General features: G+C 43.2%; 1 protein-coding gene across 2 annotated transcripts in view; it reads left to right on the top strand.

Moving 5' to 3' along the window:
• DOK6 (docking protein 6) overlaps positions 1-25,468 on the top strand; it is a 366,775-nt gene that overhangs the window by 288,637 nt on the left and 52,670 nt on the right. For both annotated transcript variants that reach the window (XM_075270784.1, XM_075270785.1), the window contains exon 7: positions 694-811. In XM_075270784.1, the coding sequence (XP_075126885.1) occupies positions 694-811 (118 nt within the window). The remainder of the gene's footprint in view (positions 1-693; positions 812-25,468) is intronic.

Consider the following 25,468-nt stretch of genomic DNA (forward strand, 5'->3'; position numbering starts at 1 on the left):
ATGCGGATAAGAGCGTCTATATACTTCTACAAAGCGGATGAAAGGATGAAGTGGTTTTAGAGCCATGCCGCAATTAGGTAACTTGTAATGCTGCAGAAATCCTTTAAACATTGCCTAACAATATTGCAGCTATGAATCATTGTATTAAAATATACTGTACATGCAGTAACAAGAGGTTCCCTTTCACCCTAAATATCTGAATAATACGTTGATTTGCTATATATTTCGGAGCGCATCTTGTTAACTCCTGGGTTCCTTCACCATAGAAGAACTGTCAGCAGATAATTACGTATTCTCCTTTAAAACCTTTTAAGCCACTTTTCCAAATAGAACGCTTCTATCCCTCAGATATACCCAAAGTTGACTTAATGTCTCTGGATTCTGTCACTTAAAGACTTGTGACTCCGGAGAGATGAGGGATTATATTCATTTGCATTTAAAATATGGAATGGTAATGACTGTGCGCAGGGTTTTGAGAAATCAGCCTCTCCTAAGACAGGGAAAAAATGAAGTGTATAACCATTATTTAACCTGCCTGTTAAGTAAATGTGCTGGGCTGACATTTCTTGGCTTACATGTTATGCTGATATTTCTTTGTCTGGTTTATTTGGTTTTAGGACTATTATTAACCACTAAAATGCTGCAGATTATTTAAGTAACATCTTTTTCTTCCCATTGTGTTTTGCTATTCAGCTGCAGACTACTTTGGCTGAACCAATGACATTATCCAAGTCCATATCCCTTCCTCGGAGTGCATACTGGCATCATATCACCAGACAAAATAGCGTTGGTGAAATTTACAGCTTACAAGGCAAGTGGTTTAAAAATAAAACATTGTGCCTCTTAGTTTATTTCATGCTGAGCAAGACTCATTCAGATTGCTTTTTTTTTTTTTCGTTGGGTTGCTTGTCTCCCTTTCTTTTCAATTTATCAGCTGTCATAAACCTCTGTGGGAACTCTGATTCCTCAATTTGGCATTTTTTTGTTATCGTTTTAGCAAGTGATGGCAAATCACTGTGTATTCAGCTCAGGCAATTTAGAGGTGACTTCTTGAACTTTACAATGCAAATTGCTATCATCAAAATATCTGTTTATATCATGCTTTTATGCTGCGCCTCCTGATGAGATCCTTACATGTTACAGAATAGGAATATTCTGATTTCCATAAAGTGGACAAATGTAATTTAATGCTTATTTGTAAGTTCTTTGCTCCCGATGGCTTGGAAAGGATGTGGAAATGTTCTGTAGTCTTTCTTATCAGCCACATAGCAACCGTCTGATTAAATTCCTCTTCCTCTCTCTGCTGTATCGAAAAAATTCAGACGTTTCTTACTTTAGACTGACCATATGAGGAGCAAAGTAGATACAATATTATATGAACAATTTTGAGTAATCTTTGCCTTATGCAGTTATTTTTCTATGTATAGATCCTCATGTGGGCTTCTGTGTGTATGGGAATCAGCTGGTAAGGTTATATTATACAGCACATACTAGTCATAGGGCAATAAATCATGTTATGTAATGCAGTCATTGTATTTCAATGGGTTATCAAGCTTGTAAATTGATAGTCTATCCGTAAAATAGGCCATCAATTTAAGATCTGCAGGGCCCAGCTTTTTTGACCCCTGCAGATCAGCATTGTAGATATACTGGGTGCTGAACAATTCAGGGCTCGTTCACATCTGCACCTGGTCCCCTTCATTTGAATGGGTTTGAAAGATGTCTGACCGTGAGTGGCGGTGAGTGTTTTATGCTCTCCGCCGCAAAACCATTTTTTTAAAAACCGGACACAGAGTCGGACATGCAGTACTCTGTGTCCGATTTAAAAAAAACGGTTTTGCGACAGAGAGCATAAAATGCTCACTGCCACTCATGGCCGGACCCGGTCTGACAGCTTTCCATCTTCTGCATGCAGAAGACGGAAAGCTCAGAACGGAGTGCCAAACACTAGTGTGAACCTAGCATCACTGAAAAATGCTACAAAGTAAGAAGTGTTAAATAATAATTTATTTCTGTAAACTAACAAAAGAGAAATGTAAATCAACTCCATATTCGTCGTGACCGCACTTTATTTCCAAATAGTACGAATTCTTCTTTGTGCACTTACACGCAGTTTCTAAGTACATCGCCAGGGAGCTTGTTTCAAACATTTTGGAGGATTAACCATACATCATATGTGGATGAAGCTGGTTATGGTTACTGCAGTAGGATCCCATAGACCTGAAAGGGTCACTGCTGTAATATTCATAAGTGGTATCACTATAAGTATGTTAGATGAGCAGCAGAGGACCAAGCATGTAAACAGTGCCAGTGTACGTTTCAACAGCCCCAGTGACCGTGAATGAAGTGGCAGGGTGTATGCTTGGCCTGCCACTATATCAGGATGTTTTATATCACTATGTTTTACCTATATCTACCAATGCATGTACTTAAACATTTGTAAGTAAGGTGGTGTTCACACTGACACCCCTGTGTGCTCTGAGTCCATCCGCTGGGTTTCCGTCATAATCCCCAGAGAAACTGGACAGGAGACGGCTTACCGGCAGTCAGTTTTAAAACCCATTAATTTGAAAGGGTTTTAAAAGCAAACCAATGTCCGCCTGCAGCCTCTCTGCGGGGAAACATGTTTTTTTTTTTCTTGGCCTGCATGTCCGACTTTGTGTCTGACCAAAAAATGTATTTCCTCGCTGGAGGCTGCATATGGACACTGGCGGTTTGCTTTTAAAGCCCATTCAAATTAATGGGTTTTAAAACTCATTGTCCCCTGTCCAGTTTCTCCAGGGATTAGGAGGAGACCCGACACAATTACACAGAACGCATGGGGCGAATGTGTGAAGCCCCCTAACAAGTTTTGTTTCATAGAAATATCAAAACAAGATCATTTTGTTTAGTAAAAAACTTTCGAGGATTCCATTTGGTAGATATTTATACAGATAGATTTATAGCAACCAGTTATCTATGTTGGACTGTTTATAATTAGGGTCAAGTATTAAATAAAAGGTCAAAGAGTTACTCCAAGCATAGACATTTAAAACATGTTTTCCTCAGAGGAAAGCAAGTCGTGTATGTCAGTGGTCTCTTCTATGCAATCTATCCATAGCCTATCACCTAGCAGTACAACCCATTAGAATAGATTTCAGTATCCTTAAGTTTTTTGGAGAGCTTCTTATGGATTGCTGTTGTCACCCTTTACAAGCACCAAAACATTTATTTTTTAACCTCATAACAGGTGAACCATTTAGTGGCATATGCATTAATGTTTTTACCGTACTTCTTATTCTTCAATCCATATATGTCTAGCCTTCAGTTAAGGTCTTGTAACACACCTAGTTTTGGTTCTCCAACTGATGGAAGGAACCTCACTAGTCCATCCTATTTTTTTCTGAGTAGGATTTGAGGATTTCATAAATGCATCTTATTTTTCACATGTATTATTCTGCATGCAGTAACCTCTGCTTAAGTAACAGAACTTTTTTTTTTTTTGGCGTATTTTATGTCTAAGATCAGCCATCAATATCAGATTGGTGGGGTTCCAACTCTTAGGACTCTCACCAGTCTTCTGTTTAAATTTGGTTAGAGACTCCAATTTCTCATGAGACTACGTCAGTCAATAATGGGGGTCTTAAACCACCGTAATTGAAATTCTACATAAGTTGCAGCAGAATAATGCAGGGTTTCTTGCACATACAGTATAGTTGCAGGCACCCAGCTATGTAATCCCAGTCAGGCACCTTCTCCTAACACCCGGGATTGGCAAAGTGCCTATCCTGGGCATTAAACTCCTTAGATGCTGCAGTCCATAGCAAATAAATAGTGACAAAAGAATTGTGTTAAAATAATGAAAAAGCTTTTAAATAAAGAGACACTGTTGAATCAAAACACCACATTAAACTCCATCCCAAAATGTTAGTCATTATTAATAAATAACACACAAATAGGGTATTTCAAGGTCCGTTGTGTCAGTATTTTCTATCTATATTGTATTTATTCATGAATTTCTTCTGATCTTTATTGTGGGATCAGTTTGTGGATTCCATCTGTTTTACCCATATTATACAGTATTTATATACATGTTTGATTATTAGTCTCTCTATATATGAGGTTTTCATATATTATCCACAGACAGACTATGATATGATGGTTGTTCCCTCTATCCATCCTTTGAGTGGTTTTTTCCATTGTTGTGGCTTATATTTTATATTATCTCTTATGTACAATTTTGCACTGTTGTGTGTTTTCAACATTATTTATCATTGTAATATATGAATTAACTTCAGTATATTTTGCTTCTATCAATTTTTTTGTCTTTGTAGATGGGTCCGTGAGGACCCAAGTAACACAAATGTTATTTTACCCATGTAAAAAAAAATCCCAAAAAAGATGCCAGAATTTTTTCTCCATTTCTTCCTAGAAAGAGTTAATAAAGTTGATTAATGAGGTATATCTATCCCAAACTATGGCCCTTGCAAACTATCGCTTGTCCCTAAAAAATATATGCTTTCATAGAGTTACATTGACTGAAAAATAAAAAAAAATCAAGTGCTTGGGATGTGACAACGGATAAATTCTGAAATGGTTTAGTTATCAAGGTCTAAAACAGGCATTATGGCATTAATACAGTCACAACATAATAAAAAATCTTTGAAAGGCTTCATTCCAAAACAGTCAGTGGGTGGTCACATGGATACACGTATAGGATAAGCTGTATATCACTTTGTGATAATATAGTACTTCGTGACGTGATATTGCTAAAGACTCATGACACATATATCTAGAGGCATTCTAGAAGAGGCAGGACATCACTCCAACAGCTTGGCCTTACTTATAATGTATTCTATATATTTATAAACATCAAGATCCAATGATAAACACTAGAGATGAGCGAACACTAAAATGTTCGAGGTTCGAAATTCGATTCGAACAGCCGCTCAATGTTCGTGTGTTCGAACGGGTTTCGAACCCCATTATAGTCTATGGGGAACAGATACTCGTTAAGGGGGAAACCCAAATCCGTGTCTGGAGGGTCACCAAGTCCACTATGACACCCCAGGAAATGATGCCAACACCTCTGGAATGACACTGGGACAGCAGGGGAAGCATGTCTGGGGGCATCTAACACACCAAAGACCCTCTATTACCCCAACATCACAGCCTAACAACTACACACTTTACACACTCAATACCACCTCTCTGACAGTAGGAAAACACCTTGAAACATGTGTATTTGGCACTTGCAGTGAGGAGAGCTTGTCACCAGCAGTGAATTTGGCCCTTGTAGTAAGTTGAGGTTGGCACCAACATTTGTTTTGAAAATCAGGGTGGATTGAGCCTCTAACCAGCAGAGTTTGGGCAAATTCATGGTGGAGGGAGCCTCTAAACACCCCAGTTTGGGCAAATTCATGGTGGAGGGAGCCTCTAAAAACCCCAGTTTGGACCAATTCATGGTGGAGGGAGCCTCTAACCAGCCCAGTTTGGGCAAATTCATGGTGGAGGGAGCCTCTAAAAAACCCAGTTTGGACCAATTCATGGTGGAGGGAGCCTCTAACCAGCCCAGTTTGGGCAAATTCATGGTGGAGGGAGCCTCTAACCAGCCCAGTTTGGACCAATTAATGGTGGAGGGAGCCTCTAACCAGCCCAGTTTGGACCAATTAATGGTGGAGGGAGCCTCTAACCAGCCCAGTTTGAACCAATTCATGGTGGAGGGAGCCTCTAAACAGCCCAGTTTGGGCAAATTCATGGTGGAGGGAGCCTCTAAAAAACCCAGTTTGGACCAATTCATGGTGGAGGGAGCCTCTAACCAGCCCAGTTTGGACCAATTAATGGTGGAGGGAGCCTCTAACCAGCCCAGTTTGGACCAATTCATGGTGGAGGGAGCCTCTAAACAGCCAAGTTTTGGGAAATTCATGGTGGAGGGAGCCTCTAACCAGCCCAGTTTGGACCAATTCATGGTGGAGGGAGCCTCTAAACAGCCAAGTTTTGGGAAATTCATGGTGGAGGGAGCCTCTAACCAGCCCAGTTTGGACCAATTCATGGTGGAGGGAGCCTCTAAAAAACCCAGTTTGGACCAATTCATGGTGGAGGGAGCCTCTAAACAGCCCAGTTTGGGCAAATTCATGGTGGAGGGAGCCTCTAACCAGCCCAGTTTGGACCAATTAATGGTGGAGGGAGCCTCTAAACAGCCCAGTTTGGGCAAATTCATGGTGGAGGGAGCCTCTAACCAGCCCAGTTTGGACCAATTCATGGTGGAGGGAGCCTCTAACCAGCCCAGTTTGGGCAAATTCATGGTGGAGGGAGCCTCTAAAAAACCCAGTTTGGACCAATTCATGGTGGAGGGAGCCTCTAACCAGCCCAGTTTGGGCAAATTCATGGTGGAGGGAGCCTCTAACCAGCCCAGTTTGGACCAATTAATGGTGGAGGGAGCCTCTAACCAGCCCAGTTTGGACCAATTCATGGTGGAGGGAGCCTCTAACCAGCCCAGTTTGGACCAATTAATGGTGGAGGGAGCCTCTAAACAGCCAAGTTTTGGGAAATTCATGGTGGAGGGAGCCTCTAACCAGCCCAGTTTGGACCAATTCATGGTGGAGGGAGCCTCTAAACAGCCCAGTTTGGGCAAATTCATGGTGGAGGGAGCCTCTAAAAAACCCAGTTTGGACCAATTCATGGTGGAGGGAGCCTCTAATTAGCCCAGTTTGGACCAATTAATTGTGGAGGGAGCCTCTAACCAGCCCAGTTTGGACCAATTAATGGTGGAGGGAGCCTCTAAACAGCCCAGTTTGGGCAAATTCATGGTGGAGGGAGCCTCTAACCAGCCCAGTTTGGACCAATTAATGGTGGAGGGAGCCTCTAACCAGCCCAGTTTGGACCAATTAATGGTGGAGGGAGCCTCTAACCACCCCAGTTTGGACCAATTCATGGTGGAGGGAGCCTCTAACCAGCCCAGTTTGGACCAATTCATGGTGGAGGGAGCCTCTAAAAAACCCAGTTTGGACCAATTCATGGTGGAGGGAGCCTCTAAACAGCCCAGTTTGGGCAAATTCATGGTGGAGGGAGCCTCTAAAAAACCCAGTTTGGACCAATTCATGGTGGAGGGAGCCTCTAACCAGCCCAGTTTGGACCAATTAATGGTGGAGGGAGCCTCTAAACAGCCAAGTTTGGACCAATTCATGGTGGAGGGAGCCTCTAAAAACCCCAGTTTGGACCAATTCATGGTGGAGGGAGCCTCTAACCAGCCCAGTTTGGACCAATTAATGGTGGAGGGAGCCTCTAACCACCCCAGTTTGGACCAATTCATGGTGGAGGGAGCCTCTAAACAGCCAAGTTTGGACCAATTCATGGTGAAGGGAGCCTCTAAAAACCCGTTTGGACCAATTCATGGTGGAGGGAGCCTCTAACCAGCCCAGTTTGGGCAAATTCATGGTGGAGGGAGCCTCTAAACAGCCCAGTTTGGGCAAATTCATGGTGGAGGGAGCCTCTAACCAGCCCAGTTTGGACCAATTAATGGTGGAGGGAGCCTCTAACCAGCCCAGTTTGGACCAATTAATGGTGGAGGGAGCCTCTAACCACCCCAGTTTGGACCAATTCATGGTGGAGGGAGCCTCTAAACAGCCAAGTTTGGACCAATTCATGGTGGAGGGAGCCTCTAAAAACCCCAGTTTGGACCAATTCATGGTGGAGGGAGCCTCTAACCAGCCCAGTTTGGACCAATTAATGGTGGAGGGAGCCTCTAAACAGCCAAGTTTTGGGAAATTCATGGTGGAGGGAGCCTCTAACCAGCCCAGTTTGGACCAATTCATGGTGGAGGGAGCCTCTAAAAAACCCAGTTTGGACCAATTCATGGTGGAGGGAGCCTCTAAACAGCCCAGTTTGGGCAAATTCATGGTGGAGGGAGCCTCTAACCAGCCCAGTTTGGACCAATTAATGGTGGAGGGAGCCTCTAAACAGCCCAGTTTGGGCAAATTCATGGTGGAGGGAGCCTCTAACCAGCCCAGTTTGGACCAATTCATGGTGGAGGGAGCCTCTAACCAGCCCAGTTTGGGCAAATTCATGGTGGAGGGAGCCTCTAAAAAACCCAGTTTGGACCAATTCATGGTGGAGGGAGCCTCTAACCAGCCCAGTTTGGGCAAATTCATGGTGGAGGGAGCCTCTAACCAGCCCAGTTTGGACCAATTAATGGTGGAGGGAGCCTCTAACCAGCCCAGTTTGGACCAATTCATGGTGGAGGGAGCCTCTAACCAGCCCAGTTTGGACCAATTAATGGTGGAGGGAGCCTCTAAACAGCCAAGTTTTGGGAAATTCATGGTGGAGGGAGCCTCTAACCAGCCCAGTTTGGACCAATTAATGGTGGAGGGAGCCTCTAACCACCCCAGTTTGGACCAATTCATGGTGGAGGGAGCCTCTAAACAGCCAAGTTTGGACCAATTCATGGTGAAGGGAGCCTCTAAAAACCCGTTTGGACCAATTCATGGTGGAGGGAGCCTCTAACCAGCCCAGTTTGGGCAAATTCATGGTGGAGGGAGCCTCTAAACAGCCCAGTTTGGGCAAATTCATGGTGGAGGGAGCCTCTAACCAGCCCAGTTTGGACCAATTAATGGTGGAGGGAGCCTCTAACCAGCCCAGTTTGGACCAATTAATGGTGGAGGGAGCCTCTAACCACCCCAGTTTGGACCAATTCATGGTGGAGGGAGCCTCTAAACAGCCAAGTTTGGACCAATTCATGGTGGAGGGAGCCTCTAAAAACCCCAGTTTGGACCAATTCATGGTGGAGGGAGCCTCTAACCAGCCCAGTTTGGACCAATTAATGGTGGAGGGAGCCTCTAAACAGCCAAGTTTTGGGAAATTCATGGTGGAGGGAGCCTCTAACCAGCCCAGTTTGGACCAATTCATGGTGGAGGGAGCCTCTAAACAGCCCAGTTTGGGCAAATTCATGGTGGAGGGAGCCTCTAAAAAACCCAGTTTGGACCAATTCATGGTGGAGGGAGCCTCTAATTAGCCCAGTTTGGACCAATTAATTGTGGAGGGAGCCTCTAACCAGCCCAGTTTGGACCAATTAATGGTGGAGGGAGCCTCTAAACAGCCCAGTTTGGGCAAATTCATGGTGGAGGGAGCCTCTAACCAGCCCAGTTTGGACCAATTAATGGTGGAGGGAGCCTCTAACCAGCCCAGTTTGGACCAATTAATGGTGGAGGGAGCCTCTAACCACCCCAGTTTGGACCAATTCATGGTGGAGGGAGCCTCTAACCAGCCCAGTTTGGACCAATTCATGGTGGAGGGAGCCTCTAACCAGCCCAGTTTGGACCAATTAATGGTGGAGGGAGCCTCTAACCACCCCAGTTTGGACCAATTCATGGTGGAGGGAGCCTCTAAAAAACCCAGTTTGGACCAATTCATGGTGGAGGGAGCCTCTAAACAGCCCAGTTTGGGCAAATTCATGGTGGAGGGAGCCTCTAAACAGCCCAGTTTGGGCAAATTCATGGTGGAGGGAGCCTCTAACCAGCCCAGTTTGGACCAATTAATGGTGGAGGGAGCCTCTAACCAGCCCAGTTTGGACCAATTCATGGTGGAGGGAGCCTCTAAACAGCCCAGTTTGGGCAAATTCATGGTGGAAGGAGCCTCTAACCAGCAGAGTTGTGGGAAAGCAGGGTGGAGGGAGCCTCTAACCAGCAGAGTTGGTGGAAATCAGGGTGGAGGGAGCCTCTAACCAGCAGAGTTGGGGGAAATCATGTTGGAGGGAGCCTAGTATTAGCAGAATTGTGCAACGCTTATGGTGGATGAGTATGAGGATGCGGAGGAATTGGAGAGGTTGAGTACAGACATGGAGTTTCATGTTGGGGTGCTTTACACAGGTGGGCACAAAAATGAAGGCTCTATCCAGTGGTGGTTCATTTTTATCAAAGTGAGCCGGTCGGCACTCTCAGCTGACAGACGGGTGCGCTTGTCAGTGATGATGCCACCGGCTGCACTGAACACCCTCTCAGATAGGACGCTGGCGGCAGGACAGGACAGCACCTCCAAGGCATATAGGGCAAGTTCAAGCCACAGGTCCAACTTCGACACCCAATACGTGTAGGGCGCAGAGGGGTCGGAGAGGACAGGGCTGTGGTCGGAAAGGTATTCCCGCAACATGCGCCTATACTTCTCACGCCTGGTGACACTAGGACCCTCCGTGGCGGCACTTTGGCGAGGGGGTGCCATCAAGGTGTCCCAGACCTTAGACAGTGTGCCCCTCGTTTGTGTGGACCGGTGAGAACTTGGTTGCCTACTGGAGGAACTGCCCTCCCTGCCGCCACTGTCACATGCTGGAAACATCTCCATCATATTCTGCACCAATTGCCTGTGGCAAGCATTGATGCGATTGGCCCTCCCCTCTACCGGAATAAAAGACGAGATGTTGTTTTTATACCGGGGGTCAAGGATAGCAAAGATCCAGTACTGGTTGTCCTCCATGATTTTGACAATACGCTTGTCGGTTGTAAAGCACCCCAACATGAACTCAGCCATGTCTGCCACAGTGTTAGTTGGCATGACTCCTCTGGCCCCACCGGAAAGTTCAATCTCCATTTCCTCCTCATCCTCCATGTCTACCCATCCGCGCTGCAACAATGGGACGATTCGAAGTTGCCCGGAAGCCTCCTGTATCACCATCACATCATCGGACAACTCTTCTTCCTCCTCCTCCTCCTCCTCCTCCTCCTCCATTAAACGCAGTGAAGCGGACAGATGTGTGGACCTACTCTCCAGCTGTGACGGATCGGATGCTATCCCTAACTCCTCTGTGTGATCTGAGTTATCCCTGATGTCAATCAGGGATTCTCTCAGAACACACAAGAGCGGGATTGTAAGGCTCACCATCGCATCCTCAGAGCTCACCCTCCTTGTGGACTCCTCAAAGACCCGTAGGATGTCACAAAGGTCTCTCATCCATGGCCACTCATGGATGTGAAACTGAGGCAGCTGACTTTGTGGCACCCTAGGGTTTTGTAGCTGGTATTCCATCAAAGGTCTCTGCTGCTCAACCACTCTATTCAACATCTGAAACGTTGAGTTCCAGCGTGTGGGGACGTCGCACAAAAGCCGGTGTTGTGGCACATGCAGGCGTTGCTGGAGAGATTTTAAGCTAGCAGCGGCTACTGTCGACTTGCGAAAGTGGGCGCACATGCGCCGCACTTTCACCAGTAGCTCTGGAACATTGGGGTAGCTCTTTAGGAAACGTTGCACCACTAGGTTGAAGACGTGGGCCAGGCATGGAACATGTTGGAGTCCGGCAAGCTCCAGAGCTGCTACCAGGTTCCGGCCGTTATCACAAACGACCATGCCTGGGCCCAGGTGCAGCGGCTCAAACCATATTGCCGTCTCATCGAGGAGGGCATCCCTCACCTCGGAGGCAGTGTGCTGTCTGTCCCCCAAGCTGATCAGCTTCAGCACAGCCTGCTGACGTCTACCAACGCCAGTGCTGCAACGTTTCCAACTCGTAGCTGGGGTCAATCTAACAGCGGAGGAGGAGGCGGTGGCGGAGGAGGAGGCGGAGGAGGAGGCGGTAGAGGAGGAGGAGGAGGGGGGTGTTCTTCTCGTGTCCCTGCCAGGAATGTTAGGCGGGGAGACGAGGTACACCGGGCCAGTTTGGGAAGCAGTCCCAGCCTCAACTACATTTACCCAGTGTGCCGTCAGTGAAATGTAGCGTCCCTGTCCGCATGCACTTGTCCACGCGTCGGTGGTCAAGTGGACCTTTGTGCAAAGCGCGGAACTAAGGGCCCGTCTGATGTTGAGTGACACGTGCTGGTGCAAGGCGGGGACGGCACACCGGGAGAAGTAGTGACGGCTAGGGACGGCATAGCGAGGTGCCGCAGTTGCCATCAGGTCCAGGAAGGCGGGAGTTTCAACAAGCCGGAACGCCAACATCTCCTGGGCCAGCAGTTTAGCGATGTTGGCGTTCAAGGCTTGCGCGTGTGGGTGGTTAGCAGTGTATTTCTGCCGCCGCTCCAATGTCTGAGAGATGGTGGGTTGTTGTAAAGAAACGCCTGATGGTGCCTTTGATGGTGCAGGAGAAGGAGATAAGACAGGACCAGGGGAGGATGAGGTAGAAGTCAACAAAGTGGCGGAGGCAGATGAAGTGGTGTCCTGGCTCGTCCTCTGGAGTGCATCGCCAGCACAGTCAGCAGTGGCAGTGGCAGAGGCAGAGGCAGAGGCAGTGGCAGTGGCGTGAACGGCAGGCGGCCTTTGTCCTGCCGTTGCTGCCTGCCACTGATTCCAGTGCTTGGATTCCAAATGACGGCGCATTGAAGTGGTGGACAGGTTGCTCTTCTCAGAGCCCCTAATCAATTTCGAGAGGCAAATTGTGCAGACAACACTATATCTGTCCTCGGCGCATTCCTTGAAAAAACTCCACACCTTCGAGAAACGTGCCCTCGAGGTGGGAGTTTTTCGGGGCTGGGTACGAACTGGAACATCTTGGGAGATTCCGGGTGTGGCCTGGCTTCGCCTAAGCTGCTGACCTCTGCCTCTGCCTCTAGCTACCCTTTTTGGTGCTGCACCTGCCTCAACATCCACACTACTTTCCCCGCTTGACATCCCCCCTGTCCAGGTCGGGTCAGTGTCCTCATCATCCACCACTTCCTCTTCCAACTCCTGTCTCATCTCCTCCTCCCGCACAATGCGCCAGTCAACTGGATGCCCTGACGGCAACTGCGTCACATCATCGTCGATGAGGGTGGGTTGCTGGTCATCCACCACCAAATCGAACGGAGATGGAGGAGACTCTAGTGTTTGAGCATCTGGACACAGATGCTCCTCTGTTAGGTTCGTGGAATCGTGACGTGGAGAGGCAGGTTGAGGGACAATGAAAGGAGCGGAGAACAGCTCTGGGGAGCAGGGACAGTTTGGGTTATTGTTCTGTAAAGCTTCGGAATTTTGGGAGGAAGGAAGACAAGACTGTTGGGTAATAGGAGGAGAGGAGGCAGAGTCTGACTGGCTGCTGGACAATGTGCTGTAAGCGTTCTCTGACAGCCATTGCAAGACCTGTTCCTGGTTCTCGGGCCTACTAAGGTTTGTACCCTGCAGTTTAGTTAATGTGGCAAGCAACCCTGGCACTGTGGAGTGGCGCAATGCTTGCTGCCCCACAGGAGTAGGCACGGGACGCCCTGTGGCTTCACTGCTACCTTGCTCCCCAGAACCATTCCCCCGACCTCGCCCACGGCCTCGTCCACGTCCCTTTCCGGGAGCCTTGCGCATTTTGAATTCCTAGTTAGAAATTGGCACTGTATACCAGTAGTAAAAATTGTGGGTGCACGTAACCCCAATATATTCTTTGAATTCCCAGTCAGACACTGGCACTATATGGCAGTAGCAAGAAATGAGGGTATTTGTATTCCCAATATACTCTTTGAATTCCCAGTCAGACAATGGCACTGTATACCAGTAGTAAAAATTGTGGGTGCACGTAACCCCAATATATTCTTTGAATTCCCAGTCAGACACTGGCACTATATGGCAGTAGCAAGAAATGAGGGTATTTGTATTCCCAATATACTCTTTGAATTCCCAGTCAGACAATGGCACTGTATACCAGTAGTAAAAATTGTGGGTGCACGTAACCCCAATATATTCTTTGAATTACCAGTCAGAAACTGGCACTATATGGCAGTAGCAAGAAATGAGGGTATTTATAACCCCAATATATTCTTTGAATTCCCAGTCAGACAATGGCACTGTATACCAGTAGTAAAAATTGTGGGTGCACGTAACCCCAATATATTCTTTGAATTACCAGTCAGAAACTGGCACTATATGGCAGTAGCAAGAAATGAGGGTATTTGTATTCCCAATATACTCTTTGAATTCCCAGTCAGACAATGGCACTGTATACCAGTAGTAAAAATTGTGGGTGCACGTAACCCCAATATATTCTTTGAATTACCAGTCAGAAACTGGCACTATATGGCAGTAGCAAGAAATGAGGGTATTTATAACCCCAATATATTCTTTGAATTCCCAGTCAGACAATGGCACTGTATACCAGTAGTAAAAATTGTGGGTGCACGTAACTCCAATATATTCTTTGAATTCCCAGTCAGAAACTGGCACTATATGGCAGTAGCAAGAAATGAGGGTATTTGTATTCCCAATATACTCTTTGAATTCCCAGTCAGACAATGGCACTGTATACCAGTAGTAAAAATTGTGGGTGCACGTAACCCCAATATATTCTTTGAATTACCAGTCAGAAACTGGCACTATATGGCAGTAGCAAGAAATGAGGGTATTTATAACCCCAATATATTCTTTGAATTCCCAGTCAGACAATGGCACTGTATACCAGTAGTAAAAATTGTGGGTGCACGTAACCCCAATATATTCTTTGAATTCCCAGTCAGAAACTGGCACTATATGGCAGTAGCAAGAAATGAGGGTATTTGTATTCCCAATATATTCTTTGAATTCCCAGTCAGACAATGGCACTGTATACCAGTAGTAAAAATTGTGGGTGCACGTAACCCCAATATATTCTTTGAATTACCAGTCAGAAACTGGCACTATATGGCAGTAGCAAGAAATGAGGGTATTTATAACCCCAATATATTCTTTGAATTCCCAGTCAGACAATGGCACTGTATACCAGTAGTAAAAATTGTGGGTGCACGTAACCCCAATATATTCTTTGAATTCCCAGTCAGACACTGGCACTATATGGCAGTAGCAAGAAATGAGGGTATTTGTATTCCCAATATACTCTTTGAATTCCCAGTCAGACAATGGCACTGTATACCAGTAGTAAAAATTGTGGGTGCACGTAACCCCAATATATTCTTTGAATTACCAGTCAGAAACTGGCACTATATGGCAGTAGCAAGAAATGAGGGTATTTATAACCCCAATATATTCTTTGAATTCCCAGTCAGACAATGGCACTGTATACCAGTAGTAAAAATTGTGGGTGCACGTAACCCCAATATATTCTTTGAATTACCAGTCAGAAACTGGCACTATATGGCAGTAGCAAGAAATGAGGGTATTTGTATTCCCAATATACTCTTTGAATTCCCAGTCAGACAATGGCACTGTATACCAGTAGTAAAAATTGTGGGTGCACGTAACCCCAATATATTCTTTGAATTACCAGTCAGAAACTGGCACTATATGGCAGTAGCAAGAAATGAGGGTATTTATAACCCCAATATATTCTTTGAATTCCCAGTCAGACAATGGCACTGTATACCAGTAGTAAAAATTGTGGGTGCACGTAACCCCAATATATTCTTTGAATTCCCAGTCAGAAACTGGCACTATATGGCAGTAGCAAGAAATGAGGGTATTTGTATTCCCAATATACTCTTTGAATTCCCAGTCAGACAATGGCACTGTATACCAGTAGTAAAAATTGTGGGTGCACGTAACCCCAATATATTCTTTGAATTACCAGTCAGAAACTGGCACTATATGGCAGTAGCAAGAAATGAGGGTATTTATAACCCCAATATATTCTTTGAATTCCCAGTCAGACAATGGCACTGTATACCAGTAGTAAAAATTGTGGGTGCACGTAACCCCAATATATTCTTTGAATTACCAGTCAGAAACTGGCACTATATGGCAGTAGCAAGAAATGAGGGTATTTGTATTCCCAATATACTCTTTGAATTCCCAGTCAGACAATGGCACTGTATACCAGTAGTAAAAATTGTGGGTGCACGTAACCCCAATATATTCTTTGAATTACCAGTCAGAAACTGGCACTATATGGCAGTAGCAAGAAATGAGGGTATTTATAACCCCAATATATTCTTTGAATTCCCAGTCAGACAATGGCACTGTATACCAGTAGTAAAAATTGTGGGTGCACGTAACCCCAATATATTCTTTGAATTCCCAGTCAGAAACTGGCACTATATGGCAGTAGCAAGAAATGAGGGTATTTGTATTCCCAATATACTCTTTGAATTCCCAGTCAGACAATGGCACTGTATACCAGTAGTAAAAATTGTGGGTGCACGTAACCCCAATATATTCTTTGAATTACCAGTCAGAAACTGGCACTATATGGCAGTAGCAAGAAATGAGGGTATTTATAACCCCAATATATTCTTTGAATTCCCAGTCAGACAATGGCACTGTATACCAGTAGTAAAAATTGTGGGTGCACGTAACCCCAATATATTCTTTGAATTCCCAGTCAGAAACTGGCACTATATGGCAGTAGCAAGAAATGAGGGTATTTGTATTCCCAATATATTCTTTGAATTCCCAGTCAGACAATGGCACTGTATACCAGTAGTAAAAATTGTGGGTGCACGTAACCCCAATATATTCTTTGAATTACCAGTCAGAAACTGGCACTATATGGCAGTAGCAAGAAATGAGGGTATTTATAACCCCAATATATTCTTTGAATTCCCAGTCAGACAATGGCACTGTATACCAGTAGTAAAAATTGTGGGTGCACGTAACCCCAATATATTCTTTGAATTCCCAGTCAGAAACTGGCACTATATGGCAGTAGCAAGAAATGAGGGTATTTGTATTCCCAATATACTCTTTGAATTCCCAGTCAGACAATGGCACTGTATACCAGTAGTAAAAATTGTGGGTGCACGTAACCCCAATATATTCTTTGAATTACCAGTCAGAAACTGGCACTATATGGCAGTAGCAAGAAATGAGGGTATTTGTATTCCCAATATATTCTTTGAATTCCCAGTCAGACAATGGCACTGTATACCAGTAGTAAAAATTGTGGGTGTATATAGGACCAATTCTATTGCTAGGGGACTTGCAGGGTATTTCTGGGGTGAAGGTGGGGGGGCACACCGTTGGAACGGGTATCGGGGTATATATCGGGTATACGGGAATACACTGACAGTGTATTCCATTCAGGATCCTGGGAAAGCTGGGTTGCGGCGATTGAGCCCGTCAGTGCCACGTTACACTGACAAGCTTCTCCCTGGAATTTAGCTCTTACAAGAGCTGTTGGTTGTCTTCTCCTTCCTATCCTAGCCTGTCCCTGCCTACCCAGAATCTAAGCCCTAGCTAGCTGGACGGAAACCTCCGTCCTCGGTGAATTGCAAGCTCAGAATGACGCGAAGCTGGGCGGCGCTGTTCTTTTAAATTAGAGGTCACATGTTTTCGGCAGCCAATGGGTTTTGCCTACTTTTTTCAACGTCACCGGTGTCGTAGTTCCTGTCCCACCTACCCTGCGCTGTTATTGGAGCAAAAAAGGCGCCAGGGAAGGTGGGAGGGGAATCGAGTAATGGCGCACTTTACCACGCGGTGTTCGATTCGATTCGAACATGCCGAACAGCCTAATATCCGATCGAACATGAGTTCGATAGAACACTGTTCGCTCATCTCTAATAAACACCACTACAAACATACTGTACAGCCAAACACAATCTACATGATGGAGGACTTTTGCCCCACGTTATAAAGTGATGGCTGCCCATATATATTCAGAGGCATTATATCTTTGGATCTGTGTACTTATACATATATTGAATAGAGTAGAAGTAAGCTTAACCTATTTTGAGTGCTGCCAGCTTCTTACACAGCTCTGATCATGGAAAATAAAAAAGTTGTGGCTCTCTAACAAATTATTTTTGGCAAATAAGTGATTTTATTGCTAAAAAGTAGTACAACATGAAAAATCTATATACATTTAGTATCTCCGTAATTGCACTGACCAGAAGAATAGAGTTAAGAAGTTATTTATGATGCCCAACACACCATGCAAAAATTATAATGTTAAAAATGCTAAACTTATTTTTTGCCATTCAACTAAGTAAGGGTTAATAAAACGTAATAAATAAGCTATTTCCAAAAATGTGCAATAGAAAAGGACAAATGTCAACATTAAAATAAAGAAGGCATGGCTTTGAAAATGTGACAATGAATAAAACAAACACAGGACTGTGTCCTTAAGTATCAAAGTAGGTCCCAACCATAAAAGCTTAAAACTATTTTAATTTAATTGCAAGTATCCATTAGTAAATTTACTTACTTTACCGAAAGGGACCATGACACTTTCAAGCTGATGTGAATTAAAACATCCTTTATTCTTGAATTATTTGTTTTCCCTTTCTAGTGTGGAGACTTTGACTACCAGTTACTTTATTACTAAGATAACTATTAGACGTTTTTTCTCATTGCTGAACATTCCTCGGGGACACTTACTGTGCAGCCATATAAATTATCATAGAGTCTGTAATATCAATACTAATCCTAAGTGTAGTCTGCCAGAAGTGAGATTGCCAGGTACTTTATAATTATAGCTATAAGGATCTAGCTACAACAGATGTAGCAATGTAGTGTAATGTAGCACCAGTCGTATGGACAGAATGAAAGTCTTTGTAACTAATCTCCATTCTGCTGATTAAATGGTAATTACAAACAAAGGACTCCATCTATTAACCCTAAATGCTCTTACAGAGTTACAGAGTATATGAAGATGGGTTCTCTAAACTAGATAATCCCTATAATGTTGGGAGAAAGTGGTGTTCTAGATAAAAGATGTCTAAAACACATGAATGGACAGAGTACCAAAATGAATCAGGGTGGTGCACTCTGATCAAGGAGGTCAGATGCGTATAGGATTGTATGTAGACCTTGACCAGAGTGCACCAGCCTGATTCCTTTTGGTACTCTGTCCATTGTGTTCCCGTCCACGGTTCCAGTGTTGTCAGCGGTGTTGCTGCCTCCTCTGCTTGGGGAGAGGCCAACTGGTCTTATTCCTTCCTTACATTTCACATTTTTTGTGATTCCAAACTTGAAACAGATCTACACTATTTTCGTTGCTCTGTGTTCTTTTCTCTCTCTTAAAACATATGAAGGCGTAGAATCAAAATTGTGTTGCTGGAAGAAATGCCAAATTTTACATGGATTGGATGAAGGTTGGAGAATTAGAAGTTGCATCTATATTAGGTTTAAACTAGAAGGAAGACATCATGGATGAAACAGCGGAGAGAGTATTTGGTGTGTTCTGGGTAAGTATAGGAAATAGGTCAGGAGAAGAGTAGAGAAGATAGTGGTAGCAAAAGTCACAACTCAACTTGCAAAGAGGGAAAGTGAAGATTTGAAAGAGGACCTGCCACCTGATAAGGGAAAATGGAGGCAAGGTAAAAATGGAAAAATTAAATAAGAAAGGTTAAGCTAGAAAACTATGAGGAAATCTATGATAGTTCTGTCTGACTTAGAACAACCTGTAACAAAGAAGATGGAGTTCCATAGTATTAAAGGCTACACAGAGATCAGAAATTCAGACAGACTTTGGCACACAGAACATCAATTGAAACTTTTGTGAAGGCAAAGTCTGTAAAGTGCAACACATTTTTTATTCTTCCATATAAGACCTTAAATATTTAAGAGGCTACTCTTCCAATGCTTCCATACTCCACAGGAATGACACTTCCATATGTCCTTGTCTGTCAGGTACCTTCTGTGTCACAGCTAATGCAGAAATGGAGTAGGGGGCTGGTTTAGCTAAGTAAATGAACCAGGAAGACATCCCCTTTAGTTATGTCACCGAGACAGGGAGAAGTGGAAGCTTTATGATGTGCCAAAACTAAGTCTAGACATCTGTTTCAATTTCATCATAAAGTATATTTAGGTTTTATTTTCATGTACAAAATATCCAAACAACATATTTTTGTCATCAACTGTTGTAAAAAAAAAAAAAAAAAATCTTCTAAATTCTGCCTGAAAGAACAGGAAATGTATTCAGAGCTTATAGAATATCAGTTGAATAAACTCTCGCTATAACAGGTGTTAGGTCCTGAAAAGAGTAGACTGTTACATTAAACAACAGAAACATACTAATAAAAGCTTCAAAACTCCTAATCATATTTTACTTGTTTTTGTTGTATTGATCCTTAGAAATTCATTTTGCCAGTAAAGAACAGTAGATGGCTTTGCCACATAATTTTCCTGGAATCATTCATCATATTTGAAGCCACAGTTCTTGTTTATAATTATTGATGTTCCTGCTTTTAACCTCTGCGGACTTATCCGCGAAGGGAAGAACAATAATAGCTCTGCTCAACTTTTACAATACCATAGGTAAAATGTATTCTTATCCGGTTATGTCAGAGCCACTTCTCATTACATAAAATCAGTAAACAAAATGTATTGCCTTGATTTTTGACTAGATATTCAAGCCTACTGTTAGAGAATTGCCACAAGAGCAATTCCCAAGAAATGCAGAAAATGGAAGATGCCAGAAAGCAGTAGAACAAGCAACTAAATCTCTTACTGCGGCGAGATAGATCGAAGACACTCCAAATGTTCTTCTCCAGAGCCGGTTGCAAAACCAGTTGGATTTATGTTGAATTTAAACACAGGTTATCTTAGTGCAAAACATAGAGGCTTTGTAATTTAGCTCGAGCCAAGTACTACACTAGTACTCACTAAGCAGATCAACAGAGGTGAACAGAATCAAAATGAATGGCCCGAGCTGTTATACCACGCACAACCACTTAACAAATTTGCAACACCGAGCTTAGTAAGTAGTGAAGGTTAGACCTTTGTGAGCAGTTGTATGCTATAAGGCAAAGACTGCTTTAGGATCCATGGAGAAATAGGGCCTTGTGCTGATCCTATCTCCTTACGTCCATGAAGAAACTGTTAGAAAAATAGGACTGCGGAGCTAGTGGAAATGATCAATGGTGAACATAAGGTTCTTCTGTTGTGAATGACAAAACCCATAATGGGGAGTCCCTTTTTTTATCTTTGCTATAGGGTCCCTTCTCTTCCATAAAACACCCACTGCCATTAACCCTGGGCTGCTTAAACCATCCTCAGCAATCTGCTTCGAGCGGGCCCTATGGTAACAGGGGCCCCATTGGGACACAAGGACATTCCTACATTTGCTGTCCAGGGTAGTGATTCTGTTTTGCCGCACTCTCAGCTCATCGGTGTCCTCAGGATGCCAATAAGTGGAAGACAATGGTGAAGTAGGGGGTCATCCAATCCCTTCTTTATCATTCATTCCATCTCTGGAGCTGCAGGTGCAATATGATAACTTCACTTACGTCGCACCTCCAGCTCCCTGAAGACTCTGGACCAGAGACAACGGGGGAGCTTAGGAAAAGTGAGTATTAGTGGGGGGGGGGTATGTTTCTTTGGTAGAAGAGGGGCATAATATTGTGTGGGCACATTAAATAGAAGAGGGACATAAAATAAGCTGGAGAGGGACATTGAACAGGTGGCAACTGGATGGGGAGTTTAATCTGGAGGAAACTGAAGGGGGACATTGATCTGGGGAAAATTGTAGGGGAACATTAAACTGGCGGTAACTGGAGGGTGAAATTTTACTGTGGGGACAGCTGTAAGTGGACATTAATCTGTCAGAGTAGTTGAAGGAGGACATTAAACTGTGGAGGTATTTGGAGGGGGGCTTTATACTGTGGGAGTAGCTGAAGGAGACATTGTGAGTTAGACATTTCTAAATGGTGGTGATGGGGGGGGGGGGCATTTATGAAATCTTTGCACTGGGTCCACCAATGTGTTATAACGGCTCTGCATTAACCTTTCCAATACGTGTACATGCCAGCTAAAAAGGGCTTAGTAAATGATGTAGGTTATTTATGTGTTGTTTTCACATTTTATTTAAATCATATAAAGCATACATTACTTTTTAATAGTATTATAATGTGAAATGAAATCTAATAATCAATCCTTTTCATTCGCTCAGCGCTGCCGGCAAGTTTAATATGTTCCTTGTAGACTGAAAAGTTAGGTTGGCAGCTTCATTAATAGAGGTAGCGCAGAATGGCAGCCAATGTCAGGGGAGAAAACAAGCTGAAAAAAGGGCCAACATATTTTCTAATGTGCAACTTGTGACAGATGCCATTAATAACACTCCCCTTTATGTCAGATAGCATAGATTAAAGGGATCTGTAACAGAAGTATATGAACAATTACACTATAAATTATTATATTTCTTATGATGATTATTACTATTATATTATTATCATAAAGCCAAACTATTAACATTCTCACTTAATAAGTAGCGATGCAGCTAAATGAAGATATGTCCTTCTATATTTCTCAAAGATAAGTAAAATTCTAACTACAATGACAAAAAGTCTTTACAAATGCTGAATGAAAATGTAAGAGACAATTTTGGTCCTAAGAAGGTTGTCCAGTGTCTTGTATTTTAGGGTTCCACCCCCAATAAAATGAAAAGGATTGAATTACAATACCAGACAAAAGGCATGGAGTGAGATGATTTGTAAAATCTGTACTTTTTTTTGCTTAGTTTTTGTCTCATTGCCGCATTCTGTCAGTCAGAATTTTATAAATTACTTTTATATCTTCATAGCTATTTGAGGTCCTTTTTCATAACAGTATTGCTGTCCATATACCCTAACTGTATCATTGCAAATTCTTTATTATACCCCTGTCTGTCAGCTTAAAGCCATCAACCCTAGCACTTACAATGGCACATCTGTGCTGGGCTCTATGTTATTGGGATCCACCAGGGGACCCGAATGACGGAGAGCCGGATCACTAAAACAGTGTTTATGGCGGACATCAGCAGACCACATTGCCTGTAATGAGGTATTGTATTTTAATAAATCCGATCTTGGTATTCTGGTGGCCCTGGTGATTTGGTTATCAATTGTTCTTAGATGGTATCCCTGCCTCAAGAATGTGTTTTTGAGGCCCCCAAGGTGTTTGTCTCTATCTGCAGGGTTTGAACATATGCGATGGTATCTGATGGCCTGGCTGTATACAATGGAATTCTTTATGTGTTTCGGATGAAAGCTATCCCATCTTAGGTAGGTTAGTCGATCAATCGGCTTCTGATACAGCGATGTCTCAATTTTGTTGTCCTGTATCTTGATGACTGTGTCCAGGAAATTTATTTCAGAGAAGGAGTAATTGAGCGTCAGGTTGATGGTGGGATGGAACTGGTTGAATTGTTCATGGAAGGTTTTCAGCTGTTGTTCAGACCCAGTCCAAATGATTAGGATATTGTCAATGAAACAATAGTAGGCCAGACGCCTGGTGGTGCAGGTGGATAGGAAGTCAATCTCCAGCTTGGCCATGAAGAGATTAGCGTACTGTGGCACTATTTTACTCCCCACTGTGGTGCCAGTCTGCTGTAAATAGATGCAGTCACCAAAAGAAGAGTAATTGTGGGTGAGGATGAATTTTTTGAGTTTCACCACTGATTCAGTGTTCATACCTGCTTTTCCATGAAAAAATGGCAGGCGTTTACACCGTCCTGGTGTGGGATATTGGAGTACAAGGATTCTACATCCATGATGGCCAGGATGGTTCCATCTGGAAGGGGACCTATAGTGGATAGTATATTTAATAGGTCTGTGGTGTCCTGAAGGTAGCTGGCTGTATCCTTCACTAAGGGTTTAAGAGTACCTTCCACCCATCCAGAGATCTGTTCAGTGAGGGTGCCAACACATGAAATAATCGGTCTCCCTGGGTTCCCAGGTCTGTGCAGTTTTGGAAGCATATAAAAGGTCCTCGTCCTTGGACTTGCTGGTATGAGGCTGCTTAGGCTTATTGCTCCATCAGATAGGCCGGAGATAACCTTTTTCATTTTTTTTCGGAGTATACCACTGTAGGGGCTGAATCCAATTTGGAGTAGTAGTGTGTGTCAGTTAGTTGTCTGTGTGCTTCCTGTATGTAGTCTGATGTGTTCATCATGAGTATGGCACCACCTTTGTCTGCTGGTTTAATGATTATGTCTTTGTTATTTCTCAGGGAATGTGAACTGATAAGAAACTGAGAACCTGGAATTGTTTACATTGTTTCTACCAATAACTAACAACCCTCCCCCCCCTTCCTCCCAGAATTCTATCCCTATGTGCCCTTTTGTACATAAATATGCATCCTTCAGAAATGGTTTTTAAATTTACTTGAGAAAGGAGCCGAGAGTTCTGAAATGTTGTAATCTGTCATCATTATTAGTTAGCCATTAAAAATGTATCAACTACTGAAGACTATCAAGTTTTTTGTGTTTTTTTTATATTTCCTACCCACTGGCTAACGCGGTACGAAAACAAAGATTTTCCTTATCCCAATATACAGCACAGTTCAATTTCTGCAGTGTCCTGAGTGTGGCCAGAACGTGTACCAAAAATTATGCAAAAACAGTGCATCAGTGATTATACAAAAATATTTCTGACCACATGATCGCCTATTTTTTAATTGTATTTTAATAAAGACCACATTTTTTGTTTACTCCTTAATTTGATGGCTAAGAATGAGGTCACTGTGTTTCCAAATCCACGGGATTCTATATGTGAAGTAAATATAGGAATTTTTATTACTGGTAAAAATTCTGTCTTCCTAAGCAAAATGAGCCAGACCTGTAATAAAGTCCATATCACATGTCAAATTTATTATATATTTTTGTATTTTACAGTCAACCTCAATTGTTTTTACTGATGAAAGAGAGACAAAGAAATGGCAAGGCTATGAGGATATTAAAGTTATGTTAGTTATTAACTATGTGCTCTACTCTGTGTAAAATATTAGTGCAATTGTATACAAGTTATGTAGTAAGACAGATATGTTTTATTTATCTAGCACCAAAATAATGCATTTTACTTGTGCCATTTTGATAAATTTGGTGCAGTTTGCTCCATTTTCAATGATATGTAAATGTATGCGTTCTTCATTACAACTGATGTTCCTTCCCCATTGGTTTGGAATGTTAAGACATAAATGGAGACAAGAAAAACTTGGGGTTGTGGCCTTTCTTGTTAAAATTGGTGTAAATAAAATTCTGCAAAACTTAAGAACTGACTATTTAGGAAAACTGGCTTTATAAATGGACAAAAACCTAGCGGAGACTGCCACAGTACTGTATATCTCTGCAAACATGTTTACAAAAGATAGAAGTCAAGCAATGTCTATTTAGATCCCCATTTATGTTCTAGGAGCATTTGCTTAAGTTGAAAGGAAAGACATTTGAGGACATTCAAAGCATAAATAATAATGTGAACTAGAAATTAAGATTTGCTGGCAGTGCAATGGGTGGGTACAGAGAGCAATGATTGTGATATCATACTATAATTATGTCTCACCCATCCCATAATCCAATAATACTAATGAGATATGAAATTATATTGCTCAAACCTTGGCTTATCGTTTAATAGGTATTAGTAAAATGTTGGCTGCACATAGGGTCCCTTACCTTCTGAGCCCCTGTGTAGCTGCACAGGTTGCACTTATGCTATGTCCACTCCAGATCCTTGCACCCTTTTTCTAACTTTCCCTAGTTCCGGTATTATATGGGAATACCCCCAGTTCTCCAGATTGTTGGCAGTCCCAATTGTGGGACACCCATGATCAGCAAGTTGCCGCCTAGCCAATGGGCAACTTGCTCTAACTGAAACACCCCTTTAAGACTCAGTGGGGCAGATTTATTAACAATGTGTTTTGTACAACAACCTTAATGAAGACCCCGAATGACTGATTTATGGAAAGCTTCCAGCCTCATCATAATGGGTGTACATTT

This window comes from Leptodactylus fuscus, chromosome 4 (assembly GCF_031893055.1).
Source record: "Leptodactylus fuscus isolate aLepFus1 chromosome 4, aLepFus1.hap2, whole genome shotgun sequence".
NCBI lineage: Eukaryota > Metazoa > Chordata > Amphibia > Anura > Leptodactylidae > Leptodactylus > Leptodactylus fuscus.